The 24,955-nt window shown below is 40.0% G+C and overlaps 1 protein-coding gene across 7 annotated transcripts in view; it reads right to left on the minus strand.

Moving 5' to 3' along the window:
- AXDND1 (axonemal dynein light chain domain containing 1) overlaps positions 1-23,903 on the minus strand; it is a 56,530-nt gene extending 32,627 nt beyond the window's left edge. For 3 of the 7 annotated variants that reach the window (XM_042461388.1, XM_042461389.1, XM_042461382.1), the window contains exons 1-13: positions 22,119-22,245; positions 19,823-19,954; positions 18,029-18,200; positions 16,431-16,612; positions 14,509-14,609; positions 12,655-12,757; positions 6,508-6,593; positions 5,141-5,197; positions 4,853-4,961; positions 3,676-3,797; positions 3,108-3,248; positions 2,913-3,017; positions 1,552-1,672 (exon numbers count right to left, since the gene is read on the minus strand). In XM_042461388.1, the coding sequence (XP_042317322.1) occupies positions 1,552-1,672; positions 2,913-3,017; positions 3,108-3,248; positions 3,676-3,797; positions 4,853-4,961; positions 5,141-5,197; positions 6,508-6,593; positions 12,655-12,757; positions 14,509-14,609; positions 16,431-16,612; positions 18,029-18,137 (1,236 nt within the window). In that variant the 5' untranslated portion in view covers positions 18,138-18,200; positions 19,823-19,954; positions 22,119-22,245. Of the gene's footprint in view, positions 1-1,551; positions 1,673-2,912; positions 3,018-3,107; positions 3,249-3,675; positions 3,798-4,852; positions 4,962-5,140; positions 5,198-6,507; positions 6,594-12,654; positions 12,758-14,508; positions 14,610-16,430; positions 16,613-18,028; positions 18,201-19,822; positions 19,955-20,551; positions 20,708-22,118; positions 22,246-22,266; positions 22,353-23,803 lie in introns of those variants that run through there. The other 4 variants (XM_042461385.1, XM_042461384.1, XM_042461387.1 and 1 more) reach the window with 4 other exon arrangements.
- Between the last annotated feature and the right edge of the window lie 1,052 nt (positions 23,904-24,955).

Here is a 24,955-nt window from a genome sequence, read left to right on the forward strand (position 1 = left end):
TAAGGCATCCTCTGTTATCCAGTTCACCTCTGCCCCTTCCACCCAAATATTTTTTTTTACATAGTTATAACCAAGCATGGCTGCCCTATTCTTTTTAAGGTCGCCCTCTCATCTGATACAGGAGGAGTTATTTCATCTAATCTGGGGCCAGTTGCAAACAGTGTCAGGTGCCATGTTAACTTCATTGAATATGTTTGATAACTGCATTCTCTCAAGATCTCCATAATAAAACATATTAAGTAAAACAATTACCTTTGCTTAAAGGCAGATAGTAGATCCCGAGCACTCTGCTCAGGACTTGTCATATTTGCAACACCTAATTAAATTATGTTGATGTTATGCCAGTATTGTTCTGATATAAAAATATCTGTCAGAAAACTGCGTAAAGTGGTACAAATCAAAAGAAATCTGTACCCAAAAGAGATGTCTATTTTCATTTGTTCAATTGTTCCTTTTAAAATTCATAAACTGATGCAGAAATGGGACTGAATAAATGTGTGACTGGAAAAAAACATTTGAAATGAGATAAACAAAAACAGATAGGATCATCTGTTCCCCAAAAGACTAATGATAGGCTCATAAAAGGCACCAGTTAATAATCTCTGGCTCTAACTGAAGGCACTGTGCTTCCTGTTGCCCTTTGCCATGCTCTCCTGTGATCCTTTACATAGCCTACCCTCTTCTGACTCTTCTTATCTAATCTGTTTCCAAAGTGGGAAAGAACAGCATCACACATTGGTTATCACCAAAGTGACACAGTGACACAGGCACTAAAACTAGCTGGCCAAGAAACCTGCATAACCACAATTTGCTCATCAAAGAGCAATGGAGAGATACTATGTGAAAATTCTACATTCCCAGAAACAAAAATGGAATGCTCATTACTTTTTGGAAAGGTTGGATTTTTTTCCCCAGCAGTGGATGGAGGTTTCCTAGAATCATCATCATCATCATCATCCCATCCTTCTCCAAAAGCTGGGACTCAGGGTGGCTAAAATGGGACTCAGGGTGGCTGAATGGGAAGATCTAACCCATATGTAGATGCTTTCCTCCACGGCTGGTGGGGCAGGGTGGGAAGGATGACTTCTAATGTATTGCAAGAAAAATATGATTTCCTCCAACCATCCACTTAAAAGTGAAGGTACCTGGAGGGAAAAATGTGGTCAGTGTACATTTGTTGGGAGTGGGGAGCCAAACAATAAGAATATTGTTTGGAAAGGCCCTTTGGCTGAAATTAGTTAACAATTTACTTCTCGAAGTTACCTTGGAAAAAATCAGGAAAATCAGAACTTTGGGGGGTGGAAAATGTTACCTCTTTGTTCAGCTTGAATAGATGTAATGTAATGTGTCCACTCTTTGTTTCAATTCATAAATTAGAATAATTTATTAGAGTAATTTGAGGATAAACCTATTTGCTACTAAATTTACACATTTAAAAAGTTATGTAAAGTGACAAATTATTAAATTAAAAAACAGGAAAGGCAATAAAAATGCTCATGAATCTGCCAGTATTGAATAGCAAGAGCACTCTGTGCCTCTTTCAGCAGCTACCTTGAGAGCCAATTCATATGTAGCATTGCTCCATAGCTCTTTTTCGTGGGTTAGCTGTTGAATCTGAGCCTCAAGTCTTGCTCTCTGCAATTCATACAGTTGACGATATTCATCCAAAAGGCTAAAAGAGGAATGAGTAATGAGATATTAATATAAAGGAGACTCCAACATTTGCCTAAAGATATCAATTTCCTTGATAATATCCTCAGCAGGTAGTTGGGATGGGAAGGTTGTCACCTATTCCTTTCAAAGCCAGGTTATTAACCAGATCAGAAATGTGAACAAGCAAACTTTTTTTTCAAGCCACGGACACAATAGTACACAAATCTTACATAGTAAATCATTTAAGAGCATAGTTAGTCAGCATATTCATCACATGAAAAAGTCAAGCCCTGACTGTTGTGAAATCTGAAGTGCTATGTAGTTGAAATGCAGCTGACGCTAAAGGACATGTTGTAGGTATTTGCCATGACATTATGATACAGGAAAGAAGAGAATGTTGTTGTTCAATGGCTTTGATCACTTGCCATCTTACTCAGCTAATTAGCTTCAACAATTGAGAAACAAGAATACCAGGGATATCAAGTGATCATAGCCTAACAGCAGTTGCTTCCAACTTAGCATGGCTTCAAGGCAAATATTTTCAGCTTTACTGTTAAATCACAAATGCCTTCAGAATTATCAGATCAATGCCTGACTTCTTTTCATATGTTGACTGTAACATGTGGTAAATGTAGTAAACACTCAGGCCTCGCCACATGGGATTGCAATCTAACTATGATCAACTTTAAAAAGCAATGAGGAAGGACTATGAAACTGACCTGCTGCCCACTGAGAAGAACATGGCCTCCTAGAGATAGGTTGACATGTGGGGAAAACCCAATCATAGTGGATTGTTCCTCTGTGCCATCCTTTGAATAGGTTGCATAAGAAGAAGTGGGTCACTTTGGCATAAGACTCTGTGGAACTTTCTCCACCTGGAGCACCATAACAAGTGGCCGGGGGCGGGGGAGTTTTCAGAAATGTTGAGTGAGTAGGGACATTTTATAGCAAAGTTAGAAGCTTGCTTTTAAATATGTTCAAGCCTGATAGTAACTATATCTATATCAACTGTTATATCAATTCCTTTTTTCTCATAACAATCAGAAATATTCCTCAAGCCTTTATTTTTCTTGGCCCAGAGGAGATATTGTATACTACCTGCAGTTTCACAAAGTTCACCCCTGAATCAAAACTGAAAAATGTAAAATATTTTATGAAGCTATTTAGCAATGATGAGGACAAAGAAAAAGTGATGTTGCTCCAAGTAAGGTTCTATGTTGCTTTAACAATGCTACCCTCCACCCTAATCTGGAACTCACTTTGCATTCATCTCAGAATCCCATATGGCCTTTGCCAGCTCCTCATAGGCTTTTTCAGCTTCAAAAGTTGCTCTGTGGTCATGCTCCCGAACAGTATTCAGCTCCCTGCAGTTGAAAATAGAAACACCATCAACTGCTTTGTACAATCACACCTTTTATTCACAGTTGAACAAAAACAGCAGTCAAGACAGAGACCTTGTCAACTGTCCTATTGCCTCCTTGAAATGAAATAACTCATCTGTGATGTGTTTGTCCATCACCCTCTGTGCCATCATTTCTTTGTATAGATTCTTCATCTGTCTGGGAATCCGTTCCAGCAACTCAACATATCTTTGTCTGGAAGAGAGAGTGTATCAGAAGAAGAAGAAAATAAATTTTCAAGGCAGTTGTTTAAAGGGAGAATCCTTTCTTAGTATAGTTGGTAAATAACTAAAACAGAACAGACCTTTGGACATAAAATCTTAATAATCTAAATACAAAATGCTCAATATAAAACTATACTACAAACTAAAACTAATTTATCTGTCATGATTGATTTGTCTGTAGGAAGGATGTTAACAAAAAATAGTGCATCATTATAATTACTATCATGTGGACTAAAAATAGGTAATTTTTAAAAAAATATAAATGGCAAGACTTTCAAGAAGACTTTCACACAGCACTTTTTCTGTACTTATATGTAGTTACCCAAACATTCACCATATCATGTAGTCAAAACACTAACTTAGCCCACTTCTTCTCTGAGTAATTTTAAGATGCTAACCTGAGCTTGGAAAGAAGCTCCCCTCGTTCTGCACACTCCACACTGACTTGTCGGATTATTTCATGAAACACTATGTTGTAGATGTTCTGTTCCACCTTCAGCACTTCTAGGACATTATGCATCTTAGGAAAGGTGCAAGGGAAAAAAATTACCTTTTAAAAACTAAGTAGGAAAAGGTGATTGCTTTTGGATATTACAGGAAAAAGAAAATAATGAATTTGAACCACTTGTGAGAGATTCACATTATGAATGAAGTTTTAAGACTATCATTACGCTAATTGGTTTGCTATTGAAATTTCTTTTAGAAGAGTCTGTACTTTACTATCCAATAGCAGTTTCATGAGAAATATGATAGGAATTAATGAATTCATAGTCCTGAGCATCCCAAAGAGCTGACTCTACTATTCAAAGAATATTTAACTTGAGCTGTGTTTTTTTTTAAAGTATGAACATAAACCTTATTTTTTTTTGGGGGGGGGGGGTCCTCTCAAGATTTTAGGAGGGTAATTCAAAAGGAGAATAGTTCAAAAATGCCAGAACTGGAAGGAATAAAGGGATGATCCTGTCAGCAAGTTTGGAATGCTATCCCATAAACTGCAAGAGAGATTTCAAGACAGCTATTCAGAACTTGAAATGGAGCAAGAAAGAGGGGGAGGGAATGGGAAGCGATTACATCAGAAAACATCATGACCCATGTTCTTATCTAACAATACCACTAATTATCTGTGCCATACTAAACAGTACAGTATGTTATCCTTCCCCTGTCAACAAAATCTGTTCCTCCATCTATCGAAAGGGAGAAAAAAGAGTCTTGCTCAGGGGTCCATAAAGATTACAGGAGGAGAGGAAATTGCCCCCTCTTTGGCCGCCTAATTTAGTGGCTTCTGTCACCATCTATCTGTACACGACTGGATGTGCATAACCACCCAACACCTTTTCAATAAAAAAAATCCTCATCCATAATCTTTGCAATTAAAAAAATCCCGTACAATGTTTGTTCTCCTTTAACTCTGTTTTCCTCCCTTCAATCTGATAATATGAATAGGAACAGGCTACCTCCTTGCCATAAACTGCTAATTCTTATCTACTATGGCCAACTCAATAGTACGCATAAACAGTTTAACTAGAAATGTCCAATGCTGGAGGTAATGAGATTGTTATTAGGAGGAACAATTACCTGTGAAAGCCCTGTCACCCCAATATCCTCATTATCTGTTCCAGCCTTTTCTAACATGGTATCCATCACCTTCATCAACTGGAGGACCTCCAGCCTCCCAGATGGTTTCCTAAAGTAGGAGAAAAGAAGGCATATGAAAATAATTTTTGCAGCAAAGGTGAGACTTTAGATATTGGACCAATTATTAGTCAATATGGACAAGGATGGGGGATAAAATGAATTGCAGGGTGAAAGGTTCACATATTTTTAGCATATAATACCAAAACATCTTTATTCAACATTACTCACATGGAGGGAAAAACCCGTAGCCTGTTTTCTTCATCTTCAAGTAGAGTTGTGTACTTACTGGAACAGATTTAAATATTATTATTATTATTATTATTAACCTTTATTTATGAAGCGCTGTAAATTTACACAGCGCTGTACATACAATCTTTTTAGTGAGACGGTTCCCTGCCCTCGGGCTTACAATCTAAAAAGACATGACACAGAAGGAGAAGGGAGTGGTGGAGGGAGAGGGTAAGAGGTCCAGCAGTTCCTCTCTGCCTCCGAGGCCTGGACCAAGGCAGATGGACTGGAGGGAGGGCTTGGCTTCAAAATGGAAGGTTAATCTTCATCCAGGGAAAATACATACTCTCAAGTAGGATAATACATATACAATACATAGCAATACAGGAAATGGTTTGATAAACAGGCACTAAAAGAACATCAGATAGTAAGCGACAATTATACAATGCCTCTTTGGAATTCAACTGTTTATTTCTAACTGTACAATTTTGAAAACTTGAACTTGAGACAAAGAAATGTGAGCATTTCTATTACAGACTACTGATTACAGCAGGGATGGGGTTTATATAGCCCTCCAGATATTCCTGAATTTCAAGCAACCCTAGCCAGCATAGCCAATGGTGCAACGGATGGGAGTTGCAGTCCAACAACTGGAAGGTTGCATGATTCTCACTCATGAAGTATAGGAATGGCCTACAAAAAGTATGCAATTCTACATTAAACATCTAGCACATAAGCACTCTTAGGGGAAAAAATGAAGCAATAAAAATAATTGTATTGTAGCATACAATTCACACAGTGCTAGCACAAACTTTAACACTTTTCTCCAGAAATGTTAGCCAAATTGAGATCCAAAGCAGAACTAAGGACAGCTACTTTAATTTCCTTAGGTCCATATTATAAAATAATAATAATATAAAATAAAACAAATCTTCCTATGTCTCATCTCAATAGACTAGAGTGTGTCACCCAAACTCATCTTCCCCTGCCAGACTCACTCTAATATCAAAAGTGAGGCTGGTTGAACAAAAATTATTAAATCAGGGATGCTTGACAATCTGCAAGTAAAATCTAATCCTCTCACAGATTTTTGGTCTCTGTTAACTGAAAACTTAAATCTTATCCAAAGTTTCACATGTTCACAACTCTTATTTGCCTTTTTGGGGGGAGGAGGGCAACCTAATGTTCAGTGAAGAAGTCCATAAGGGAGTCAGTTTATGTGGTTAAATACAAATTCTGTATCTGGAATTTAGCAATTCCAAGTTAGTCAGATTTTTAAAATACATTTTCTTCTTAGATGTCTAGATGCAGATACTTTTGCTCTTCCCTCTTTATTCAGCTTACAGTACTGGTACAGTAGTACTCACTCATCATAATACTCCAAGCCCAGGACACCTCTGTTCTTTACAATATGAAATTCCTCTGGCACAAGAGTATCTGCTACATTTGGTAACTAGAAAGAGAACAGAAATTTCAGATTTCAGAAGATAGTAGAATGGAGTAAGAATGAAGAATCCACATATTCCCAAATAATCTGTTTGGATTTGTTTGTTTGGATTCAAACACACACTTTGTGTGATGTTACCATGGCTTCTTGCATAGCTAAAATTCCCAAACATGCAAATAAAACCACTCTTTATTTTTCTGAGCTGACCCACTCTCAAAAGAGATACAGGGAAATACTACTTTAATCAGATTTGCATGCTTCCCACCTTATGAAGAAAGAGGGCGGAGAAGCAGAAGAAGTGTCCTCCAGATGTTTGGGACTTTAACTCCCAGGAACTCCAGTGAGCATGGTCAATGATATGGTAGTTGTAAGCAAAACATTTGGAGATCTACAATTTCCCCACAACATTCTATTAGGAAAAGACTTGTACTTATCCAAGTTTAACACAAACCAATCCTCCTTCAAACCATGGTCTGCTTTGGATAACCATAGTTTGGAGGGGACCCAAGAGCCAAAATCCATCCTGTGGTAACGGTTCTATTGGACCAATCAAAAGATGTAAAATACATGATGTGAGCTTTTAAAACTTCACAAGTGTTTTCATCAGGCAAAGATAGTAAAACAGCATACAATCTCAATAAAGTGATGGTGTTGTGGTCTTGGCAGTGTCAATCTATTATCTGCTGTTATCAAATGATAACTACCTGTTGATACACCAACTGCACCCCTTCCTAGGATTGGAGGACCTAAAGTGCACATGTTGGTAACATCAAAGCTGGACTTTGCAATGAACTTTACCTTAGGCTACCTTTTTACCAAGTCCAGAAACTCCAACTGGTTTAGAATATGGTAGCTAAACTGATTATGGATACCTCCAGGAGTGATCAGATTACAGCAATCTTAAAAATCACTTCACTGGATACCAATTAGTTTCCAGGCAAAGTACAAAGTGTTGGTTATTTAAAGCCCTACATAGTTTGAGTCTAGGTTACCTAAAGGATCACCTCCTCCTGTAAAATCTGCCCTGCACCCTCAGGTCCTCTGGGAAATATTTGTTCCAAGGGACCAGGACTAGGTTGCTGTCCCTATACTGTGGAATGACCTGCCAGAGGAGACACGACAGCTGAAAACGCTGATGGTATTTAAAACAACATTAAAGACATATCTCTTCCAGAAGGTCTACCCAGTCAATTTTAAATGATGAATTTTTAATTTGTATATTTTAAATAATGTACTCCTATGAGTGTACTTAAATGGTTTTATAGGCCTGTTACAGACTGCCAAAATAAAGCTGCTTCGGGTCTCTTTGGAGGTATGCTATTTAAATGATGCATGGGTCCTAAGAGTTCGGAGGTCGCGCCAAAGCCACACTCCATTCCTAAGCAGTGGAGGACAGCTTTGGTGCAGCTTCCGGATTCTTAGGACCCAAGCATCATTTAAATAGCATACCTGTCTTGTATTTTAACTATTGGTTTTATATGGTTTCTTTTTTAATTGTGTTTTGTATTTTAACATGTTGTACCTCACCTTGAGCAGAGGCGGGAAAGAAATGTATTATTATTATTATTATTATTATTATTATTACCATTATTACCATTATTACCATTATTACCATTATTACTATCTCTATTACAATCTGCTTTAGATATTATAGGAAATATGTGTAGGCAGGAAGTGACACCCTCATGGTCATAAGCTGAGTACAAACAAAGACAATAAGAGAAGGCAACTGTTGACCAATCATGAAGTAATAAGATCAGACACAATATCTGGGGTTTTACCAAAGACCATTTTTATTGACCTAGAACCTATTTAAATGTTTGAGGCCTTGGGCTGAGCAAACAAAGGTGCAGGTTTAACTGAGGTCCAGATGTCAACCTATGACATCTCCCCAGCCAGCCTTGGGTGAAACACCAGACCCTAAGGGCAATCCAAAAATATTAAATAAATAAATAAATAAATAAAACTTTTATTTGTACCCCGCTTTTTGAAATAAAACAATCAAAGCGGCTTACAACATTCTGCATGCATTACAATATCCCCCCTAAAAAAGAGTTACAATTAAAATCAGTTTAAAATAAACCATTAATATCAAATAAACAATGGGCAGAATAGCAGGATAATACATGGTATATGGGAGTAATCCTTTTATGGCCGAATACCTTATTCAGGAAAGGCCTGCCGGAAGAGATCCGTCTTGACAGCTTCTCACATGGTCATTTTGGAAGGTGGACCTGAAGGGCTCTTTCCCAACTCCCATGACTTTATAATAGAGAGTAAGCACCAAGACCTCCCCCACCACCACAAGTCCCATGTCCCATGGAGACAATTCCATAGTTCAATCCTCAACCATATTGTGGTTCCAAGTTGTACATGGATCTGGTATCCATCTGGTATCTTCTCCCCTCACCACCTGCCAGGTGGAAGGCTATTTATCAACACTATTGCATGCCAAGTGTCAAAGTCCCAAGAGGTACAGTATGGAGTAGGTGAAAAAAATCCGGTAAAGGGGGAAAATTCATGCTCAGCTTCAAGACTACCAGCAATGCTCACACTCTATTGTTGGTGAGATGCAGAGAACAGGAGAAAAGAGGCATGTGAGCAGGTGACTGGCTCTTAAATAGCTTTTTCCCTCTGCATGTGACCTCGCTTGGCCCCATGAGCCCCCCTGGGCTCCTCTTATGGGGCCTAAAAAACAACCCCCTTCTATGCAACAATGGTCGCAGCATGGCATGAGGACGCAATCATAACATTTCCTTTCTCCATTTTGCAGCTACTAGGGCCATGTCCACATAGGCTAAATAACACAACCTCTCCCAGTTCTCATAGTCAGTCCAGACGACACAGGGCCCAATTCCCGTTTCTAGTATGAACTGTCCTGACAATGTATGACCATTTCAGCACTCAACCCATAGGACACAACCCTTGCAACAGATGTTAGAAATTCACCTATTGCTTCAGATCTCCCCAGAAAATTTAGAGCCCTCTAGAACAGAGATTCCCAAACTTTGACCGTCCAAATATTTTGGACTTCAGCTCCCAGAAGCCCTAGCCAGCTTGGCTAGCAGTAAGGAATTCTGGGTGCTGACATTCAAAACAGCTGGTGGGCCAAAGTTTGGGAACTACTGCTCTAGAGCAATGCCAGGTGGCTGTTTACAACACACTCCTAAGTACCATCCTCTTCCACCACCATAAATCGCTCCCCCTGAAACCGGAATGAGGTGCCTAGCCATGTGATCCATGCTGGGCACCTTGTTTTCAGCTTCAGATGGAGCTACTTGCTCCAGCAGTGCTGATGCTTGGCAGCACAACAGGACGTGAATGCGAATAGTGTCACTCTGCTTGGTGTTGTTCCGGAGTGACCAGGTAATGGGGGGACTTTGGAGCAGCTTCAGGGCTAGAATACTCCAGGCTTCTCCCAGAGTATTCTGGCCCATGCAGCCATGGCTTAAGTCTCTCCCCATGCAATCCGGATCGGTCCTTGTTCTTTATGAAGTCATAGGCCCCTATGCTGACAGAGTTCAGTGATCATTTAGGAAGATGTTTTGCTGGCAGGTCTAGAGATGTATCTAGGTGGTGTAACAGGCAATGCTTATGAAAGTAACCAAATTATGGAAGTGTAGGAAGGCAAAGAAATACTGGTATAAAATCAATATATGAATAAGAAAAATTTTGGAAATAATTATGGGACTAGAATTGTACTTATGGAATATAATAAACTTAGATGATAAAAAAAGAACAAGAACGTAGAGTTTTGGTAAATTAATTTGCAGAAAGACTGTTTTTTGCGAGAAAACGAAAAGCTAATAAAATTCCAACAGGCATGGAATGGTTGGAGAAAGAAATGGAAATGGTGTGATCGGATAAATTAACAATATACTGAAGTAAATATAATATCATATTAACCATTTATAGAATATGTTAAGCAAATAAGAGGAGATATTAGTGTGACAGGGTTCAATAGCTAGACAAAAAATTTTTGTTTGTTTATTTTTAAAACTTTACCTATGTTTGTAGATTGATTAATAAAAAGAATGTAGATTACTATTACTGAAATAAGTATAACATTTAAAACAGGGTACTAGGCTTAATAAGCAAGATAACAATTCAATATGTGGGAAGTTTTCCTACTTTTCTTTTCAACTGGGGAGAGGGAGGGGGAAGGTCAACATTCATGTGCTTAGATGTCTAAATACATGTCGTTTGGTTTCTTTTTGTGTATCTCTGTTTGTGTATGTGATTGTCTATGGCCCCATTCATACTGGGGTAAAAGACATGGAGGGAACTGGGATGATCCGGATGCCCCTCCCCCGAATCGCTCCGTTAGCAAGTGCCCACTACAAATTGAAATCGAATGCATTTTGACAGAAATCGAATGCATTCTGTAGATTGGCCGCTGCCAATCAAGCTATCGTCATGGTGACGTTTGCAGGGCATCGGGGGAAGTGTCCTCCCTTTTTAAAGAGCCAGGCACAGGGGTTTCAGCGGCTGAAGCAGGGAGAGAGATGCCTCTCTCTCTCTCTCTCTTTTTTTTATAAACCTGTGGGCTTTTGGGTCAGATCTGCCCCTGTCCCAGGCAAAGGATGGGATTGCCATGCATTTTTTTTTAATGCTTTTAAAAGCAACATTAGCTTTCCCTTTGCTTCCCTTGCTGTATCTGCTCAAGAAGACAAATCATTCGCATATTTGCTCAAAAAAAATTGGTAAAAATGTAACATTGATTGTTTGCAACATTTGTAGCTTCTCCCTCTGCAGAAAGCAAGTGCAAGCCTGGCTCCATCTGCCTCTGGAATATAAACCATGCGCATGTGCGCTCAAAAAAAATGGTTAAAAATGAAACATACATTCTGGAATATAAACCATGCGCATGTGCACTCAAAAAAAATGGTTTGAATTTGAAAAGGGGGGGGTTGCCTGACATGAGCTCCGTTCGTGACCTGATTTTTTCCTCCTGCAAGGGAAGGAATGCCCAGCGACAGAGGGCTTTGGGCAGGGGATGCAGGGAAAAGAGGCTCCTAAAGAATGCCTTCCCTTGCTCCCTTCTGCCCAGGGCTCTTTCCTCCTCCCCCTCCCCTCCGATGAGGGGAGGAAATGCCTTGCCCTTTGCCCACCCTCTGACCTAAATCCCTCCCTCAATTTGCCTCGATCGTGATCGAGGCCAAAGTTCTCATTCCCAGGACCCGGGGTTTTTAAAAAGAAACGGTATTTGCGCCGGTTTCAAAAGACCCGCGCTAGGGGCCATTTAACACGGAACGGGTGTGCAAGCCCCGGATTCGCTTGTGTGAGATTCGGGGTGAGTAGGAACTTCACGTGATTGAATCGGTTTCAAAACCGATTTTTTTTGTAATGTGAATGAGCCCTGTGTTTATGTATTTAATTAACTATTGAATAAAATAGGTTTGCCTTTTTAAAAAAAAGAAAGCAATCAAACTAGAACACTTCATCTTGTGCTGTAAAATCAAGGTCCAGCGTAAAATGACAAACAATTCACTACAGCTTCAAACTGGATAGATGCAAACATAATTCTCAGAGAGGAGTGTTCTGTAACCCCAAACGAAGGAGCCAAACTACCTCTGTTGTATTGGTTTTGTAGTTGTTTGTACATCTGTATTAGGATGTGAATCTGTTAGGTCCAATTAGAGTAGGTAAATTAAATCAATTGAACTTAATGATTTTGAAGTTCATTGGTCTATTCTAAGTGGGACGAACAACTGGATTTAGGCCTAGTAGGCAACTAGTAAATATTTTTAGTATTTTTTTTTTCAACCAAGCAAAACAAATAGTACTCTGAAGGTGCAGATGCCATCTGAAACATGGCTTGGGCAAAGTATGGACTTACCTGTTAAAAAATCTGAAATTGTTTTAAAAATTATCGACCATAAGCCATTGTCAATCCATACTGCTCCTTCAAGCTTAAAGATATTATTCAGGCTCTATACAGTCCCCAACATATGCTTAATACTCAATTCAAACTTCAATTTGCCTATCAGTATTCTGAAAGAAATTATGAAACCTTATTCCTGTGCTCATGGTTATTAGTGCTTTGACATAGATACACTGAACTCACAGGTTTAATGGTACGGTCATCACGCGTCAAAGGCTTAGCTTCAGGCGATGGGGGAGGATTCTTTTCTTCTTTTTCAGCAATATCATACAGAAAAGAGACATCCCTTAATAAACACAAGAAAAACAATAATTCAGTTGAGAAGGTACATCAGAGGCATTAACAAGTTCCACTGTCCCACCATTCCTCTTATTTGGAATCAAGCATTAACTATGAGTAAGCAAGGCAGTCTTCCTGCTGTTATTGGACGACGACACTTGGGAGTCACCACCACTGGCTATGTTGGGGAGGACGTTACCATCCAATAACAGCTGGAGACTCACAAGTTGCTGGATCCTGGTTTAGATCCAAAGTAAGTCTGACATTCTTACAATAATGGACTGTTTTAGTTTCCTCTCAATCCCAACACCATCACAGGCTCACTTGGTGAAGACAAGAGAGAAAGCCTTCCACAGAAGGCTAGGTTGGCCCACTCTCTGCTTTTTTTTTTTTTACTGGCAGGCAAAGACATTTTTATTCAAGCAGGCTTTTAATATACTAGAGAGGCTTTTATATGGTGTGTGTGTTCTATTTGCATTTTTTAAGCTTTTGTATATTTAATTGCAAATTTATATTGTTTTAGCAAGATTGTTTTAATTGTTTTTAGATTTTTATTGTAAAATTTTCAGTTGCTTTTATCTATGAGCCATCTTGGGTCTCTTTTCCAGAGAAAGGAACATATAAATATAATTAGTTAGTTAGTTAGTTAGCCTCTGTCACAAAATCATTTGCCTGGTATACATTTTTGACTTTGACTTTTTCAGTGGGAAACACATAAATTCAAGGCCTCAAACACTCAAGGGTTTACAGGCAACCTTATGTATCAAGAGAAACAACTGAACAAAGGAGGAGTGTGCATTTATTAAAATAGTGCAAAGTGGAACAAGGATGGAACTAGGGTTTTTTTTTAAAAAATCAAACAACTCATATATTTAAAAAGTAGTATCCCAGTGGTTCTGCCGAATGTAATGTAAATGCAATCCAGATATAAAATAGGGTAATTCCACCCTGTAAAAAAAAGGTAAAGGTAGTCCCTTGTCATGAATGTCTAGTTGTTACCGTTTGTACGAGGTAGTGCTCATCTCCATTACTAAGCTGAAGAGCCAGCGTTGTCTGAGGATTGCTCCAGTGGTCATGTGGCCATCATGACTACACTGAACACTCTTAGATTCCCACCAAATTGGTACCGATTTATCTACTTACACTTGCATGCTTTCCAACTGCAGAAGCTGGGACTAGTGACAGGAGCTCACCCCATCATGCAGTACTCAGCTCTCAAACTGCCAATCTTCCGATCGTCAGAATTGGCATCTTAGCCACTAAGCCACTGCATCCCTGTTAATTCCACCCAAATGCAACTTCTAGTGATGGGGTGTTTTCCCCTCTGTGGAGCATGTAGCACCGTGGTGTGTGAAAGACAGGCAGGAATGCAGGCCTTGCTCTAGGGTGGGGTTTCTCACTCTTTGAACTTTAACTACCAGATCCCCTGACCAAGGGCCATACTGGTTAGACCTTGTGGGACGTGAAATCCAAAATACCGGGAGAACCAAAGTTGAGAACCACTCTTCTAAATAACAGCCAAGCTCATGTGCACCTATTCCTGTCTATATGTACCATTACACCTATGATGTGAACTATACACCTCTATTTATCAAAGTCTAACAAGCTTTTCTTTCGCCTTACAACTGGGACTCGAGCATTGCAGAGTTACCATTGGTTCTTATAAGCTTTAAATCCCTCAATTGAAGACACACTGTAAGGAGATGTGTGAGATACCAATAGCTTCAACTGAGGACTCTATTATTTTCATACTTTTACCTTCCTGCTCCTGTCAGGGAGATGGGATGCTGTATCAGGTATCGAAACTTGTTTCTGCGAAGAGGATGTTGCCAAACTCCATCAGCAGTGCGGATGCAACCCTAAAAAATGAGCAGAAAACATCAGTTCACATGTTTTCCAGAAGCAGGTGATAATTTTCCTACAATATTTGTTTCTTATTTTTGCATTCCAGTTGATACGCATGTTTCCTATAACATCCAATCCAGATAAATTATATTGATGGGTTTTCCCTGAAGTCTTATTATTCTGTCAGACTTTGCATTATATCTTTTGACTGCTTTTGCTACATCTCTCTTCACTATAAATGTCACCCTATTTCTCTTTAGATTTTCATTTCCTGAGTAAAAACACTGTGTAATTATCTGATTCAAAATGTCCCATTCCTGATCATTTTTTATCAGTCACTCAAAGTATTGCAATGTTTAGACATTCTATTTCTTGTTTTATTATATCTAGCTTCCCCTGATTCATGCTTCTTATATTTCGTGTTCCTATAATATGTGTTGAGTAGGTTCAGACTTTCACTTTTCAGCTCCTCAACAGCTTCAGTTTGAGTCCAGTTGCATCATTAGCCATATGAGTACTCACACTTGTTCTTTGCTCCTCACCACTAGCTCATTGAGTGTCTTCTGACATAGGAGTCTCATCTTCTGGCACTATCTCTTGTTTCATTTGGCTTATCTCATCCTAAGGTTTTCATGGTAAAAGATCTTCAAAAGATTTATAGTACAGTACTAAGAAGCATTAGTTACAATGCCACTGCTATTGTCTCTGAGAGATCCTCTGCCTGTTCCACTACTGCTGCTGCCTGGTAACTGTTTGGCACATTTAGTCAGTCTCAGCAAAATCATGTCTGACATGGGAGTCCCTATAAGCAGTACTGTTGCCATACACATAGCCTCTTGCCTCACAGGAGCACACAATCCCATCACTAAGGAAAAGTAGTGCCGTTGGTGGGAATGACCACATAGGAGTACTAAATAACTTGCATAAATTGTTAGGGAAATTGGACAAAGCATTCAGTTGCTATCAAGACTACATGGGAATCTTCTTTTCAGAAAGATGTATCTTAAGACAATCAGAAATTAATTTGGAAATATACCTTCAGTTACTTTGTGCCAGAACTTAAGAAAGAGATCTTATAAATTAAAATGTAGATGATATCTGATACCAAGTTAGTTGAATAGGATCTACCTAAGAGTTTTAGATAATTGCTAGATGCACAGTGGCAGATGAACACTAGGCAACACAGCCTAAACTAAGGCTCATGGAATAGGCCCACCAAATCTACTATTTAGGCAACAGCAATTTGAGATTTTAGGCAGAGTCTTTTCCAGTCTTGTTAGCTCAGTTGTTTTAACTGGGGATGCTAGAAAGAGAATCTAGCATTACCTGTATTAATTACACTATGGCCTAAAACATCTTTTGCTTGAAAACCTCTATTTCTTATACTCGTTATGATTCACTATTTGTTCTATATTCCTAACCTCAGATAAGAACAGGCCTTTATTATTTATTACATTTAATGACCACTATTCAGAAGGCCACAATCAGAGTCTCTTTGTAGTCTCCTATTTAGCCACAGATCCTGACTTTAGTTAGTTTCCCCCTGTTTTGCTATAACATGTGCCTCCAACATTACCATTTTCAACCATCTTTTCTGTCTTTTTTGCTGGAATCTCTTGTCCCTTCTAACTTTCATTAAACCTTTGAGCCTATTGTGTTTCTTACAACTCCATATTTTAGTCAACATTGTCTCTTACAATATATTGTCCTAGACTGAAGTGTAGGTGTAAATGGCATAATTTAAAATTACTAGCAGGCATCTAAGCAGTGGATTTTGTGAAAGCTATTATACTGAATAAAATATACCTCTGTTGACTGGAAAGGAACGGACATACCTGAAAGTCTTTCATACTTTTTATTTTCTTGGGAGGTCTTAAGAAAGTGGGGCATGGGACAGGATTTGCAGCAGAGGTCAGAGCAACAAAGATCTCTTCTGGGATGAAATCACGTGGTAAAGGTTTGGGAAGCCGCTTTGAATGGTCTACCATATAGCGTCTGCCTTTTAGTTCAAGGAGCTCTAGAAAAGAGTAGGGAAGAAATACAGCAAGTGTTACTGTTTGGATAGTGCGGATATAGTTTGTTGAAAATTAAAACATACATTTTTAAATTCATTATTACGGCACTGGGCCAGCACAGTTCTTGTTTTTTTTCTCACTGATCTAAATCCTATTGTTAGTTCTGATGAGAGTATCTGAGGCTTTTTTGATGATTTTTTTAGAAATGAGCCCAAATCCATGGAAGCACAAAGTACAGTTGGTTGCCCTGAATCTGGGACTTTCTGTCTCTCTTCTTCGTACTCAAGGCTATAATAGAGCCAAAGTATTAATGCTCCAAAGATTTAAGGATACTGAGATGCTATCTCAGATGACTGAGATTAAGTCCTTCCAATCCAATAATTTTAATGGTTTTTTTTTACTCCGCTGTATCTATCCCTTCCAAGATAGCTGATGGATCTACCTAAAACTAAAATGAAGGCAATCTTTACACATGTAAGATTAAATGCTCTCCCATTGGCAGTTTCAGTGGGGTGGCATAAGCACTCCATTCTCTTCCTGAGGGAGACCATTGTAGAGGCTTTTCTCAGGAACAGCGCTTCCATTCCCTTCCCAAAAGAGACTTTTGTCACACTGGGGAAATCCATTTGACAAAAGGCACCTTTTTACAACCATCTCCCTCTGGAAGGAGACTGGAAGCCCCACATATAATTGCTACATTCTATGCCAAACCGTTGTGAAAAGAAATTTTAACATACAAAAACAGAGTGAAATGGCCGTCTCTTTGAAATTTGCTTCAAACTATGAAGAGCCATATAGGAAGGGATTCTTCCTATTAAAATATGTCTGGGCAAGTGAGCAAAGAGATGAAAGCACGATAGAGGAAATCATGAACACAAGAAATGAAGGATTCAGATCCAACTAATCTTCTGGGTTTCTGACCCAAGTGGAACAAAAGCAGAAAGGATTGAAAACATCCAATGAATCTGGTGTAAATAAAAAAGAGAGAGAAACAAAATCTTAGGATATGTAAAAGGAGTATTTTTCTAAACAAACCAACAAATTTCAGCAAAATATATCTGTGTCACCTTCACTTATTAACAATTTGAAATTCAGCCTGCAGGGATTTTAAAAAGGTATTCCCATAGCTTATGTCCAGCAACTGATTTGGAAACACTTTTTTGAAATGGCATATGCCACAGTTTTCTTTGCTATACCCTTGAGAGATCTTTTATTCTCCTATGTTGTGACAGAACCTCCTGCATTGCTTGTTGTGACACAAATGTGTATAAATTGGATTGAACCAACCTCTTCCCTAAAAGGTATAGCAACTCCATGAGAAATCCCAAACTCTGCAGACAGGGCAGTCATCAAAACTGAAAAAGACACAATTTCTGGCTTTAGCCATACAGAATCAAACAACCTCCTGTGAAACTTACCAGTATTGTCCTTGCTGACAAGTACTATGGGAGGGCTCTCATTGGTCATTTTGTCCTCTTGTTTTGGCATAGAGGGCAGCACTGGAATCTGTTCCTTGCTAATAGGCATGCTGAGATACTGGTTTTGGATGGTTTGTTTACTGATTCAGAGATGTTTTCAGCATCAAACTATCTAGAAAGAAGATATAATAGTAGTCACATAGGTAGATCATATGATTGCAATCAATAGCATGATAGTTTCAAATATATTATTTACAAAGTTATATTAGCATGGGGGAAGGACACAGTGTACAGTGTGTAACAACCTCTGGCCATTGTAATGTGCTGGAGCAACAAAACCTAAAAGTTTTGTGGAACCCTGAAGACTAATATAGACTTGTTATTACTTTTGTTTTAATGTGCCTTTGAGTCAACTCCAACTTTTGGCTATTCTATCCTAGTGTTTTCTGGGCAAGATTTATTAAGAGGAGGTTTGACATTAGCTTTCTCAAAGGCAGCTTGCCTAATGTTGTCCAGTGGGTGATTCATATACTGTACTAAGAGCTAACATGGTGTAATGGTCTGAGTGTTGAATGAGGACCCCAGGAGACCCAGGTTGAATGTTTGGTCATGGAAACCCACTGAGTGACCTTGAGCAATTCACACTCTCTTAGCCTTAAAGAAATTACAAACTGCCTCTGAATAGATTTTACTAAGAAAACCCTAAGAGAGTGTTCCACTATGCCAGAGTCAACTTGAAGGCACATTACAACAGTCACAGGTTAACATGGTATAACGTTTGAACTGCAGCCCATTTCATCATACACACAGAAGCCTGGTTTATGTTGGTCACTCTCAGCTAAAGTAGACCCATTCAATCCATTGGTGAATGATGTGACGACACATGAGTAATTCCCACTGATTCAATATGGGTCTACTCTGGTCTGAACTAACAAAAGGATTTAGGCCACAGTGTGTATTTTTATATTAACACTTTCAATGCATACTTGTAAATAACCACCTTTTACCTGAGATAAGGGGATGATAGCCTTGAATCCACAGACCTAACGTAGCCTGCAGAAGTTAGTAGTGTGACCTGTTGCAGGAGGTAGCCTGTCCTTGGAAGCTATCATCAGGCATTGGTCAGAAACAGCAAGGTTTCCATTCCCATTCTGCCCGATAAGAAATGTTTTAGTGCAGTAGTTTATCTTGGGCTATTAGGGTGTCTGACATGACTGGCTGGCTACATAGGAAAACAAAAGCTTGTAAACACATAAGCTAATAACTTTTTTGGCAAGGCTAGGGCGAAGCGAATCACAATCTTCCAAATGTTAATAGTTTGCAACTTCCATCAGCTCTATCTACCCAAAGTAGCCAATCACAAGAGATGGTGAGAAATGAAATCCAACAAACTTCTGAAGGTCCACAACATGCCCACTCAAATTCAGAAGTCTGTATTTCATTGGAGACTAGGAGCCTTCACAAAATGTCTTTGGTACACAGGTAAGACTCTTACAGCAAGACATGAAGGCTGGTATCTCTATTGGAACTGCTTTTCCCAGTATAGGTAAATACTTAATGCTTAAGAAATGGACTGCTTCACATCCTCTAGATGTATTATTTATTAAGAATTTAGCCTAATTGTTAGCTACTTTTTATTAATCTTGATGAAGAGGACTGGGTAAGTCAGGGATAGTAATTTTGTGACTCTCTGGGTGATATTACACTGCAGTTCCCATTAGAGCTATCTAACACAGTAATGGGGGATGATAGGGATTTCAGTTCAATAAAATTAGGAGGTTATGCATTGCTCACCTCTGATAGAAAACAAAAGCTTCTATATTTTCATCCCAACAGAAGGTTCAAAATGCCACGTAGATAATCAATGCAGCTGAAGAAAGGTAAAGAATACTTCAGTGTCCCGGATCTCTGTCCACCCAAATGTCCCTTTCAAAACAAGATAAAGAAAAAACGTGAATTGCAAGTTATCTGGAGCATGTCCAGGAGGAAACCAAAATGGTGAAGGCCTTTGAAACCGTGCCTTATGAGAAGAGAATTAGGGAGCTAGGAATGTTTGGCCTGGAAAAGAGAAGGTTAAGAAGGGACATGATGGCCCTGTTTAACTTTTGGAAGGAATGAGGATGGAGCAAGTTTGTTTTCTGCTGCTCCAGAGAATAGGACTTGGAACAATGGATTGAAGCTTCAGGAAAAGAGATTCCACCTCAACATTAGGAGGAACTTCCTGACAGTAAGGGCTGTTTGACTGTGAAACACACTCCCTCGGAGTGTGTTAGAGTTTCCTTTCTGTAGGTCTTTAAACAGAGGCCATCTGTTGGGAGTGCTATGATTGTGAGTTCCTGCATGGCAGAATGGGATTGGACTGGAAGGCCCTTCTTGGGGTCTCTTCCAACTCTACGATTCTAGGAATCATTTGTACATTCACAGCTTTCTTCTGCATGCAGGGCCCCATCCCCACACAGGCACGCTACCCAACCCTTCACACCCCCAAGGAGGAGAGTTCCTGCAAACGCCTTGGAGACTGACTGGCGGAGTCTCCTTCCTCGGATGCTATAACTGACATAAATCCAGCTGGACCCTGGTCATCCAAAAATATTGGGCACTTTTAAATTTGTACAGACTTAAGATGGACAGGACTCTTGGGAGAAGTGAGGTCTGCCACATACGTCCTGAAACCTTCTTGGCTTGTTATTTAAAAAGCCAGAGGGGGAAGTGGATGAGGAGGGAGCAAGCCATGCATGCTAAAACAAGGCAGAGTTTCATTTTGCCTCAAGGAGGCAGTTTGATGACCACTGATACAAAACACCCTGCAGGAATAACCCAGTTTGAGACTGCTTTCACTGCCCTGCCTCAGTGCTAGGGAATCCTGGGAACTGTAGTTTTGTGGGACATTTAGCCTTCTCTGTCAGAGAGCTCTGGGGCCACAATGAACTACAGTTCCCAGGATTCCCTAGCACTGAGCCAGGGCAGTGAAAGCGGTCTCAAACCGTATTATTTCTCCATTGTGTTTGGTACCATTGTTAAAAAAAAAAAACAACCCTCCCTAGATCCCACAATGTTGATGGCAAGAGCAGTTCGACTCCCTCCGAGTGTAGAGGAGTCTCCTTCTTTGGAGGCTTTTAAACAGAGGCTGGATAGCCATCTCTCGGGGATGCTTTGATTTTGAGTTCCTGCATGGCAGAATGGAGTTGGACTGGATGGCCCTTGGGTCTCTTCCAACTCTAGGATTCTATGATCTTCTGTATATGGGATCTATGAGTGTTATATATTCTATATATGTTCCTCTGTCTATGGGATCTATGAGTGTTATATATTCTATATATGTTCCTCTATCTATGTTCCTATCTATGGGATCTATGAGTGTTATTATTCTATACATGTTCCTCTATCTATGGGATCTATGAGTGTTATATATTCATATATGTTCCTCTGTCTATTGGTCTATGAGTGTTATATATTCTATACATGTTCCTCTATCTTGGGACTATGAGTGTTATATATTCTATTATGTTCCTCTATTATGGGCTCTTGAGTGTTATATATTCTATATATGTCCTCTATCTATTGGATCTATGAGTGTTATATATTCTATACATGTTCCTCTATCTATGGGATCTATGAGTGTTATATATTCATATATGTTCCTCTATCTATGGGATTATGAGTGTTATTATTTCTATCTATGTTCCTCTCTATGGGATCTATGAGTGTTATATATTCTATATATGTTCCTCTATATATGGGCTCTATGAGTGTTATATATTCTATATATGTTCCTCTATCTATGGGATCTATGAGTGTTATATATTTTATATATGTTCCTCTATCTATGGGATCTATGAGTGTTATATATTCTATACATGTTCCTCTATCTATGGGATCTATGAGTGTTATATATTTTATATATATTCCTCTATATGAGATCTAGCTCTATATATGTAATCTTTTTAATATGGGATATTGTGTGTGTGTGTGTGTGTGTGTGTGTGTGTGATGGTGCCAAAGGGAGATAGACTGGATGGCCCTTCCAACTATGATCCTCCTGTGCTTCCTCCTCCATCATGAGATCCAGGACCCTGGGCCGCAGTGTTACCTAGAAGCCCCCAAACAGTGTCGCTGCTTCCTTCCTGTTTCCCTGCGTTTACATCCTGCTTGGTGCTTCCCGGCTGCATCTGTTGCCATGGTAACCGGGCTCGTCTCTCTCTCTCTGTGTCTGTCAGGCACTCACATAGCTACCTTACCCACGGCGCTGGGGTCCTTCGTCAGGAACCTGTGCTGGAACCGGGGAATGCTGGTAGTTGTAGTCCAAAAGCCTTATTTGTTGTTGGATGGCTTTCAGGTCATTTTTCCCGACTTGGGGCGAGCCTGTCATGGGGTTTTCTTGGCAAGGTTTCATAGAAGCATAGAATACTAGAGTTGGAAGGCACCCCAAGGGCCCTGATCCAGCCCAACCCCCTTCTGCCATGCAGGAACTCTCAGTCAAAGCATCCCCATTGACAGAGGACCATCCAGCCACTGTTTAAAGACCACTGGGTGGCCCTGGGCAACAAGTCACACTCTTTCAGCCTCAGATGGCACTGCCAACCCCAACACCCCCTTCTGAAGAAACCTGACCAGAACACCCCATGATAAGGTCACCATAGGAGCCCTGGTGGTTAAATGCCTGTACTGCGGCCACTCACTCACACACCATAAGGTTGTGTGTTCAATACCAGCGAAAGGGCTCAAGCTTGACTCTGGCTTGCATCCTTCTGAGGTTGCTAAAATGAGGACCCAGATTGTTGGGGGAAATTAGCTTACACTTTGTAAAATGCTTAGAGACCGCTTAGGTGGTATGAAAGGAAGGCACAAGACAACATCCCCTGAGGCTGAGAGAGTGTGACTTGCCCAAGGTCACCCAGTGGGTTTCCACGGCCGACCAGGGATTTGAACCCTGATCTTTACAATCGCAATCTGACACTCCAGCCACTATTGCTGCACTGTTCCTGTTACATTCCCCTTCATTTGTATGTGTGATATTATTATTATTGTTGTTGTTGTTGAGATTATTATATTTATTTGTATCCTGCTCATTTCCCAGAACCGGGACTCAGAGTGGGTTCACAACATTAAAAAACAGTAAAATTAAAAACAGAAAATAGCACATTGAAAAGGAATTAATGGCGCTGTACAGACGGGCCCTATGGGGCGCCATTGTTACGTGCAAGGGGCAACGCTTCCAGACGCGACTCACCCCTCGCACGTGACGAGGGTGTCAAAATGGTGGCACCATGTACATACGGGCGCCGCCATTTTGACGTGATGGATGCATAGCATCCGCACGTCACAAAGGCACCACAAGGGTTCTTTTTGCTCTGTGACGGAGCCGCGCAGTTTGTCCGCTGCGGCTCCCTCGCGGAGCAAACCAAGGCGGCGAGAGACTGCCCTTTTTGGGCAGTCTGTATCCCGCCAAATTATTACAATATTAAAACAGATAGTTATTAAAGGATAAAACACATTTTATACACACACACACACACACACACTGTTATCAATTTTTGTTTTGAAATGGTACAGTCCTGATAGGATATTTCTTAACTGAGTGGTGAGTTGGTGAGGTTTTAGCCTCTTCAACCCCCTCCCCAACCCCCCCCCCCCCATTGCAGCTGCCCTGTTGAGGGCTTCTATTTTGGTGAGGAGGTTTTAACCCTGAAGTGCCGCCATGGTTGTGTGGTGTGAAGCCATGGAAGCTGAAACTCAGGATGGTTTGCGGATCCATGAATTCTTTTCCCAACAAACCTGAAATTCTGGAAGGAGGCTTTAACATACAGTGGGCCCTTGGTATGTGCTGGGCTTTGGTTGCAGCAAGATCCCCCCATAGGTGCCAAAATCCATGACTGTTCAAGCCCCATTCAATACAATGGCATAGTAAAATGGTGGCCCTTCAATAAAATCAAGGCTCACTTTAATATACATATTAAAGCTTTGAATGGTTGAATCCCTGGATACAGAGGATTGACTGTCTGGCGCATGCCAGTGATGCTTCTGAAGATACCTATCTTGTGATGCTGATAGAGGCTATTGATTTTCTTTTTTACTCTGCATTCTCTCAAACTTTTTTTAAAGTTTTAAAGTTTTTAAAAAATTATGATTAGCAACCCCTGGCTCCATCAGATAATATTGGCCTATATGATGTATTTTAAATGTGTTCTGGCAGAACACTCCTCCTTTCTTATTCAAATGTAAGTGAACATGCGGAAAGGCCACAAATTGGTAAGGCCTGAGAGAGCAGTTATAGATACACAGTACATGGATCCATTGAATTAATCAAGCCCCAGTCCCACTTGTGTGCCTTCAAGTTGATTCCAACTTATAGTGACCCTAAGGCAAACCTATTGTGGGGTTTTCTGGGGCTGAGAGTGTATGACTTGCTCAAGGTTACCCAGTGAGTCGCCATGGCCTAGCAGGGAATCAAATCGTGATCTCTAGTGTCATAGTCCACTGTTTAAACTACTATGGTGCCTCTGGCGTGAAGTATTCTTATATAGTTGTGGGAATAGGAGAGAATCACGTCCCTTGCTCTAAATTTTCAAAGTGTTGGGTGAGGTGAAAATGTAGTTCAGCTGGTTTTTGGGTGTTGCCATTTCTAATGTCATATTTGTGTCAATTGATTCTGTTGTGTTGAGCCTGTGGCTCGTTTGTTGGATGCTGACATTGCTGTCATAGGATGGCATACATCATACTGGAGGAGTAAATGCAACTCTGAGTAGATGTGTGGACAGAGTTGGCATCTGGGTTAGTACCGCTCGGATTCCCAGTGATTGGGCGGCATATAAATAAATCCTATTATTGTTGTTGTTATTATTATTAATATTATTTCCATCCATATTATGTGCCCTGTGGTTAGTGCGTTTTTTAAGATTTGGAGGCTGTCAGTGGGCCAGTAAAGGA

This window comes from Sceloporus undulatus, chromosome 4, assembly GCF_019175285.1.
Source record: "Sceloporus undulatus isolate JIND9_A2432 ecotype Alabama chromosome 4, SceUnd_v1.1, whole genome shotgun sequence".
In the NCBI taxonomy this organism is placed as follows: Eukaryota; Metazoa; Chordata; class Lepidosauria; order Squamata; family Phrynosomatidae; genus Sceloporus; species Sceloporus undulatus.